General features: G+C 28.0%; 1 protein-coding gene across 1 annotated transcript; it reads right to left on the bottom strand.

Moving 5' to 3' along the window:
* Positions 1-2129: 2129 nt before the first annotated feature.
* On the bottom strand, positions 2130-2828 carry LOC136081318 (uncharacterized). Its single transcript, XM_065798627.1, has 3 exons — positions 2742-2828; positions 2520-2664; positions 2130-2416 (listed from the first exon to the last, which is right to left on the bottom strand). Exons 1-3 carry the CDS (start codon positions 2826-2828, stop codon positions 2130-2132), a joined length of 519 nt encoding a protein of 172 aa, XP_065654699.1.
* Between the last annotated feature and the right edge of the window lie 7172 nt (positions 2829-10000).

Below are 10000 nucleotides of genomic sequence, written 5' to 3'. Positions count from 1 at the left end.
TTATGGATTTGGATTTGTTTGATCGAGGCTTCAGTATTAGTATTTTTAAAAAAAACGGTCCAACACCGAAAGTCAGGAAAGCATAAAATTTGTCGAATGACTGAGAAAAAGTTCAATGATCAACAAAAAAAATCACTTTACTATAGCCAAAGTGTTTATTTATCTATCGTAATAAGTGAAAGATAGGTACACAGATTAAATTATTAACCACAGTGTTTTTTTGGTACAGGAACACATTAGGAAAATATCGCTGAACAAATTAATTTGATTTGACATCAGGAATCTTATCGCTCAAACGCTGAAAATTGCTCTAAATTTAGTCAAAATTTATGAAAAGCGTAACTTCGAACAATCGGCGCGAATACTTCTATCGAGAAAAAATAGAAAATTAAAAAATTTTAAATATAAATATGAACTCTACGCCACTTCTTAGCCACTCCGCATGAAAATTAGTTGTCGAAATAAAATTATGGGGTTGGCTATTTGATACACGCGGTTGTAACAATAGTTTTTTCCGTATAGTTTCAATTGTATATAATTTTTTAACAAACAAACTATATTTGTATTTCACCTGATGAAATACAAATGATGCCCTTCTTATGATGCCCTTTCTCTTTTAGACAAGGTGTAAAAACGCATTGTAACGTAGTTGGACCTGCTCTTGCAGCCAACCTCCAACCATTATCACATCGTCGTAATGTTGCTTTTCTTTCTCTTTTCTACAAATACTATAATGGGCACTGCTCTAAGAGCTAGCGTCTTTTGTATCATCTACTAAAATTTATTCTCGTGTTACTCGTCATTCAATTAAGTCTCATCCTTTTTCCGACAGTACCTAAGTGCTCCAAAACTCTTATTCCTCAAGTTTTTTTCCTCGAACAGCAGTTCATTAGTAATCGCTTCCTTCATCTTGCTTTCCTGATTCATATACTTTGCGATCTTTTAAGTCGTCTGTTGATCGTTATATTGCTCTACAATCTTCATCTTTTCTCCTCCAGTAACTTCCAACTCTAATTAGTGGTTGCTTGCAGCCTTGTTGGAAGCGAAGATGTTTAAATATATATATATATATATATATATATATATATATATATATATATATATATATATATATATATATATACATATATAAGATTAAATTAAATATTACATTCAAGGTGAATGTAAATGGTGAATATTTTATTTAATGGTGAATATTTTATTTAATCTTATATATATATATATATATATATATATATATATATATATATATATATATATATATACATATATAAGATTAAATAAAATATTACATTCAAGGTGAATGTAATATTTTATTTAATCTTATATATATATATATATATATATATATATATATATATATATATATATATATATATATATATTATATATATATATATATATATATATATATATATACAATTACAAAATATTACATTCACCTTGAATGTAATATTTTATTTAATCTTATATATGTATATATATATATATATATATATATATATATATATATATATATATATATATATATATATATATATATATATATATATATATATATATATATATATATATATATACAGTATGGTGCAAAACTAAACCAGAAGTCATATAAGTATTTTTATTTTCTTATAAAAATTTAGCATTTTGAAAATTAATATTGCTGGTAGGAATTATTATTAAAAAAACAATTTTTATTAAGTATTTATTGAAGAAAAATATTTACTTACAAAATAATAAATGAAAAACATGGTGAATCAATTTGGCACCACGCGAAAAAAACTGTCAATTTTTGTCAATTTTGTCAATTTTTAATATTTTGTCCATATTCCTTTAGCTTTTTTAACAGCTGCTAATCTTCTATTTGTGCTCTTTACAAGATTTTCGCAAAGGTTTAACGAAATATTTTCCCACTGTTCTTGAACTCGTTCATATAACACATTAATGGATGATGGAGAGTCAGAATAGTTATTAACGAGCGCTTTTTTAATTGTGACCACAAATTTTCTATTGGGTTCAAATCAGGACTTTGTGGTGGCCATTCTAGCACTTGAAAGTCCTGCAAAGCTAACCAATTCTTAATCATTTTAGCAGTGTGCTTTGGGTCATTGTCCTGTTGAAAGATGACCTCATTTTATTGGGTAAGGCATATTTTCAACAGTTTCCCATAATTCGTGCTGTAAAATATCAAGATACATTTCCTTATTCATGTTTCCAACTATTCTTCGAATTGGTCCCAATCCATAAGCCGTCATACACCCCCATAGTTTAAAATTGCCTCCCCCATGTTTTACTGTCTGAATAAAATCTTTTTGGGTTAATGGTTCACCTTCTCTTTTCCAGCTCCATTGGCGGCCATCAGTGGTATACCTATTAATTTTAGTTTCATCTGACCAAATAACTTTCATCCAATCATCTTCGGTAAAGTTTTCATATTTTTTTACAAAGTTTAATCTTGCTTTGATATTTTTTTTACTAAGTAATGGTTTTTTTTTTTCTTTTCAATTGCTCAAAATTACTTTTTTTGAGATCTCGCTGCACTGTCCACCTGCTCACATTTTTTCCTATATCACGTTGCAAAAGTTTAGTTGCATGAGATGTCGATTTTGCTTCTCCAGTAGTCAAATATCTGATTACTCTTCTACTGTCTACCGCACTCAACTTCTTTGGTCAACCGCCAACATTTTTTTTATAATATGTTCACATTTTTTTCTAATTCGTTGCACAGTACTTTGACTAACTTTTAATTTAGAAGCAATTTTACGAGTTGTATTTCCTTCTTCGATCATCTTTTTTATTAAATCACTCTTTGTCTTTGAAATTCCCATTATATTAAAAAAAACTTTCAAAAACAATAAATTTAAACAATAAAATTTATGAAAATAGAAAATTATTTTAGATATAAATATAGTCAATTGATTTGCACACAAAATTATTAAATTAACTTGAGAAAAATAATAAAGTCTTCATCAAGTATGGTGCAAAACTAAGTCAAAAGATGCTTGTCACTAGATAGAAATACTTGTGCATTGGGGTAAAAGGAGGAGGCGTAAAAAGTCGTAAAAATTAGCACTTTACTACTGTAATAATCCCGACAGCGCTAATATATCGAAAACAAAATAAACCATAGTTTTGTATTTTTTTAAAAACTCTGGTTCAGTTTTGCATCATACTGCATATATATATATATATATATATATATATATATATATATATATATATATATATATATATATATATATATATATATATATATATATATATATATATATATATATATATATATATATATATATATATATATATATATATATATATATATATATATATATATATATATATATATATATATATATTAGGGTGATGACTTTTATACAACCTCTTTTATCAATATATATATATATATATATATATATATATATATATATATATATATATATATATATTTATATTTATATAAATATATATATTTATATATATATAAATATATATATATATATATATATATATATATATATATATAAATATATATATATTTATATATATATAAATATAAATATATATATATATACTTATACATGTATATATATATATATATATATATATAAATATAAATATATATATATATATATATATATATATATATATATATATATATATATATATATATATATATATATATATATATATTAGGGTGATGACTTTTTATACAACCTCTTTTCCCTGTATCATAATTTGATGAGCTTTCATTTAAGATTAAATAAAATATTACATTCAAGGTGATTTGATAAAAAAAACCTCACGCACAAAATGATTTTAAGAATTTTATTTATTAGGTTTTTGAACAAATTTTTGAAGTCACTGTAAACAGATACAAAATTGAATACAAGCTGTAGAGTCACATGCATACAACATTATATAGGATTATCAAACTCACAAGGAAGTCAAATATTCACGATAATGTCATTAGAGAGGATGAATCTCAGTGGCACATCACTTCTGCTCCGTGGGACGACAGCTTTGAGCAAGTAACAAGAAATCTTGCAATGACTGTTGGGTTATGCTCCCTTCTGCTCATTGGTGCTGCATTGTCATCCTCCCAAGGACCTTCGTCTGTACTGTCCTCGGATGAATCCGTGCTACTTTCGGAACAATCAAGTAGCGCTAAGCTGGTAAGTGCGGACACAGTCGCTTCCATTGCCCTCTTTCGCTTTGATGGGGTGCATGGTATTGGCACTAGCAGGTTTGCCAGTCGATTAACCAACGTGACCTTCGCTCTAAATTTGCAGTTTGTAGAGGTTCTCATCTAACCACAAATCAAAAGATTAGATTTTTCGAATGCATTTTTTTTGTACAGAATTGTTTTTCCACGAGAAAAAATCAAATTTTTTATCTGATGATTGCATTTAGCATGAAATTAATAGTTGTAAAAAATATGTAGTTTTATTAAATCAAAACTATTTATTAATATTATATATATATATATATATATATATATATATATATATATATATATATATATATATATATATATATATATATATATATATATATATATATATATATATAAAAATATATATCTATATATATATATATATATATATATATATATATATATATATATATATATATATATACATATATGTATATATATACATATATATATATATATATATATATTTATATATATACATATATGTACATATATATATATATATATATATATATATATATATATATATATATATATATATATATACATATATGTATATATATATATATATATATATATATATATATATATATATATATATATATATATATATATATATATATATATATATATATATATATATATATATATATTTATGTATATGTATATACAGTATCGGACAAAACGAGTGCAACCAAATAATGCTAATTTAGTTTCTTTATATAAAAGTGCTGCATTTTTTCAATTTAGAGAAATAACTATGTAACTGTTTAGAGACAAAGTTCTTCAAGTTTTATTCATCACAAAGTTCATTATTTGTACACGAAAATTAATAAATTAATCAAAAGTATTAAAAAAAGTTGATTTCCTTCTGGACAAAACAAGTGCAACTCGACAAAATGTTGACCAAGCTGTATTTCGCTATAAATATTTCGTAGCGAATCCTTTGTTGTTGATCACAGCCTTGCATCTTCGAGGCATAGATTCGATCAGGTGATCAATGAAACTTTGTGGAATCGCTGCTCAGGTCTTTTGGATTTATTCAAACAGTTGATCCTTATTACAAACACTTTCACAAATTCTGTGGTTGACGATCTCCAACAGGTTCTCGATAGGGTTGAGATCCGGAGATTGAGGCGGCCAATCCATCACCGATTGGTGGTTGTCTTGAAACCACTGCTTGACTACTTTTGCAGTGTGTTTCGGATCGTTGGCTGAAAAACCCATTTTATTGGCATATTCCATTCAGCATGAGGTAACATAACATAATTTAGGATATTTTTATACATGAAATGGTCCGTTATTCCATCGTTTCGATGTATTGGACCTAGACCGTTAGCAGAAAAACACCCCCAGACCATTACATTGCCTCCACCAAGACTTGCTTCACGGTCTTATGGCAGTAACGTAAACTGAGGCGTTTTCTGGCCGGTCGACGTACACGGCAATGTCATCGCTCCCAATGATGTTGAAATTCTCTCATTCGATCACTGAACAGGACAGTTCGCCATTTCTGCACATTCCAGTCAATATGAGATGTAGCAAACAGGAGTCTTTTCTACTGGTTTTTTAGTGAAATCAGCGGTTTTTTTGCAGGGCTACGAGAAAACAATCCGGCATCAACAGCACGACGTCTGATAGTTCTGACCGATACAGGCAGCTCTAATTTCTTTTGTATCTCGACTCAAGATATCCAGGGATCCATCTAGACGGATCTGACAATCATAGAATCCTCTCTAGAAGTGATGGAAACGCGGCTCTCCACCTTTTTTCCATCTGCTGCCAACTTCCCCGTAGAACGATATTTGGAACATAGTCTTGATATGGTCCATTTTTTCACGCGATATTTATCACAAATACTTTTTTGTGACATTCCACTTACGTAATCGCCAATAATTTTCTTTCTTAGTTCCAATCCAAGACTGTCGGGAGCCATTTTTGCACTTGAAGTCATAAAAATAATAAAAATAAATAATCACGCTTCTCAAGGCTTACCGTGTTACATTTACCTTGTGATGATAATAATGCTCTGTGGAACACAACGCCTCGGTTGGATGTGGACTGTATTGATGTAATGAAACACTTGTTGTATTTCACTTCTTGTATTGATGTTCTTCGATAAAACACTTTATAAAACTCACTTTGATAATACTTACTGATTGTCTTCCATATACTGACTGAATTACATGTCGATTTACATGTCTCTTATATAGTAAAATGAACCTGTGTGAACCTGTTCTGGAAGTTTCTAGATGCTTCTTTTCGATGCTTCTGGAAGCTTCGGGGCTACTTTTGGATGTTTCTGAATATTTCTGGGTATTTCTGGATGCTACTGGATGCTTCCAGATGCTTCTTCTGGAAACTTCGGCATGCTTCGGAAACATCTGAAACTTCTGGATACTTCCTTTAATTATTAAAAAACTTCCGTGACGTTGACACTGACCAGACTTAAGAAAATGAAACAAACCAAAAAACTTGTACTTAATTTTTTCGTCCGCTGCAAAATGGCACTTGTCAACGAAATTCTGCCTGTGCGCTGTCACCTGTCAGCTGATTGCTAATGTCATGGCATGCTATGACTCCAGACTCCTGAACTGTTTGCTGTGGTAGTATAGTTCGTTTCGTTTTTAAGACATGTAAAATTAGGAACACTTTTTAGCATTGTTTAATGTTGGTTGCAAATGTTTTGTCCAATACTGTATATTCAGCTTACTAGCTTTTTGTAAAAACTTATGTTCCTGGATCATAGATCCATAAATATTACAAAACTAATGAAAGAATATTAACCCAATTTTCTTGTTAAAAAAAATTACACACAAACCAAAAATTCGAATTAAACATAAATGCGTATGGATAAAACTTCAAACTGTTTACGTTGCAATTTTCTTATTCAAATTTCTTTAATTAGAGAGTTATTATGCAGTTTTTTAAGCATTTAACAGTTTATTGTTACATTATAACAATCTAAATTAAAAATATATATAACTAAAAATCTTAAAAAACAAATCTACAAGTATGAGCTATCAAAAAAATGTTGTGTAGTATAATTAAAGCATTATATACAATTCTTATAATTTGTTAGGCACAATAAATCTTAGCTGAAAGTTCTCAAAAAGAAATTGAAGAAACTTGATTGCTCTTTCTGCACGCTGATTTGTTCAGGGAATTTTTAGGATAGTAAGATGATGAGTTGGATGACCTATTAGAATGTTTTTGTCTTTAAGAGGGATGGATCGTTTCGACACGGGCCGTCTTGACTGCACAGTATCCCAGTGTTCCTTTGCTTTCCACTTGGAAATGGTGCAATCGCTTGTCCTCGGAAGATAAGCATGTTCCATCCACTTTAGCAATATCAAAAACTTCATCAAGGGATACGTAGCTTCTCCGCTTGAACATATTCATCATAACATTTCAGTATTTTATCAAGCTTTGCTTGTATAACTTGATCAGGAAAATTCAGTTCATTCTTTCACAATTTGGTGACTTCTTTGGAAATTTCCGCTATTCGCTCCTTTCTTCCTTTGACTTGTGGTCCGAAGGAAATGGTAGCGTCCGATAATTTGCTTTTGGAGAGGCATTCTGCACTTTCTTCAGTGAATATTCTTCCAAAGGGACCATTCTTTTATGAGAGTCTTCAAATTTTACCAGATCATTGGTCCAGACATCCTTGTTCTTCTGAACGTTACTGTCACTAGGCTTGTAGTTGCCACGTGTTGCTTCTGTAATAACTTTAAAATTAGATAAGCAGCTATCTATATACACACAGTCTAAATTGCTAGATTTGAAGAATTGTTCCAGAATGTTCTAAATTGTTCCAGAATGTACTAAATTGTTCTACAGTATTTTAAATTGTTCTAGAATATTCTTAATTGTTCCAGAATGTTCTAAATCGTTCCAGAATATCCTAAAGTCATCTAAAATATTCTGTATTTTCCAAAATGTTTTAAAGTTCTAACACTTCAAATCTATACAAGTTTTAATTGATTTTCAGCAAAGCCACACTAGTATTAATAGTAGCGTAACAAGATTAATAAATGACGATTCATAATTTTAATTGCGGGTTGACCTTTTTTACAACCTTGAGGAATTGAACATGTTTTCAATGTTTTCTCACATCCATTGATTTATGACACAGGAAATTATTATTATTTTTTTAAATCAAAAGTCATAACCCTAATATACACATATTTTACATATATATATACACACACATGTATATTACATAGAGACACACACATATATGTACAGACATATTATATATAATACATATATACAAGCACATAAATATAAATAAACATATATATATATATATATATATATATATATATATATATATATATATATATATATATATATATATATATATATATATATATATGTATGTATATATATTTATAAATATATATATATTTATATATATATATAAATATATGTATATATATATATATGTATATATGTATATATATATATATATAATATATATACATATATATATGTATATATACATATAAATATATATATATATATATATATATATATATATATATATATATATATATATATATATATATATATATATATATATATATATATATATATAGAGAGAGAGAGAGAGAGAGAGAGAGAGAGAGAGATGAAGCCGTCGGAAGCAGCGAAGATGAGGATGAGACTGTTGTTGAAGTATCCAGCAATAGTTTTTTATTTATTTATCAAACTGAAGAAATGCAGATGTTATTAAAAATATATGGCAATTAAATTACCCTTTTATATGCCAAAATCCTGGCATTCTTTAGCCAGATAATACAGAAGAAAGTATTGAATGGATTATATTTGATATGCTTGTGTTACCACAAGCTAAAATTGATGCTATTGAGAACAATGATATGCTGACAGATGTAAGTATCAATGCTGCCCAAAAAATTCTTTTGAATCAGTTTCATATGAAATCTGGGTTTCAATATAGACAATTTTAAGTAAAAATATATGCTTCGTGAGGAAAAGAATGATTTTGTTCAAGTATTATATACTGGACAATATCATTGGATTAACATTTATAATGTGAATTGTCCAGTGGACACAATTTTCTACCATGACAGTCTTTTCCGTGGCCAAATGAAGGATCATGTTAAGCAGCAAATATGCAATATATATAAAACAAAAGGGAAAATCTTAACCATCTATGTACACAAATGTCAACAACAAACTAATGGTGTGGATTGTGGCGTTATTGCAATTGCTAATGGTATCATGCAAAAAATATGGCGTTATTGCAATTGCTAATGGTATCATGCAAAAAATACCAATCTTCATATGGTACAGTGTGATATGTGCATCAACGGACCATAAAACAACGTGAAATTATATCTGATGAGATATTCAATAAAATAAATGCTGAAAGTCATGAATTTGTTTAACTTGTAAAAAAAAGAATTGTGTTCACTAACATGAATGAAAAATTAGTCATAAATCAAAAATTAGTCAAAATGCTTAACAATTTTCATTTGTTCTTATCTCAAAAAAAATTTAATAATGGAGAGACACACCTTATCAAAAATGCTAAATATGATAAATCTGTACTTATTCAGTAAGTTATAAACTGTTTACACAGCATTATTTTCTTTATGTTATTTAATCAGAGGTTATAGTTTCATTATTTAATCAGAGGTTATGACATCATTATTTAATCAAAGGTTATGACATCATTATTTAATCAGAGGTTATGACATTATTATTTAATCAGAGGTTATGATACCATTATAAGAAAATAAAGTTTTAGAAACAACTGCA

Source organism: Hydra vulgaris, chromosome 06 (assembly GCF_038396675.1).
Source record: "Hydra vulgaris chromosome 06, alternate assembly HydraT2T_AEP".
In the NCBI taxonomy this organism is placed as follows: Eukaryota; Metazoa; Cnidaria; class Hydrozoa; order Anthoathecata; family Hydridae; genus Hydra; species Hydra vulgaris.
Note: the sequence above shows the minus strand (reverse complement) of the source record. Positions and strands in the feature narration are given on the sequence as shown.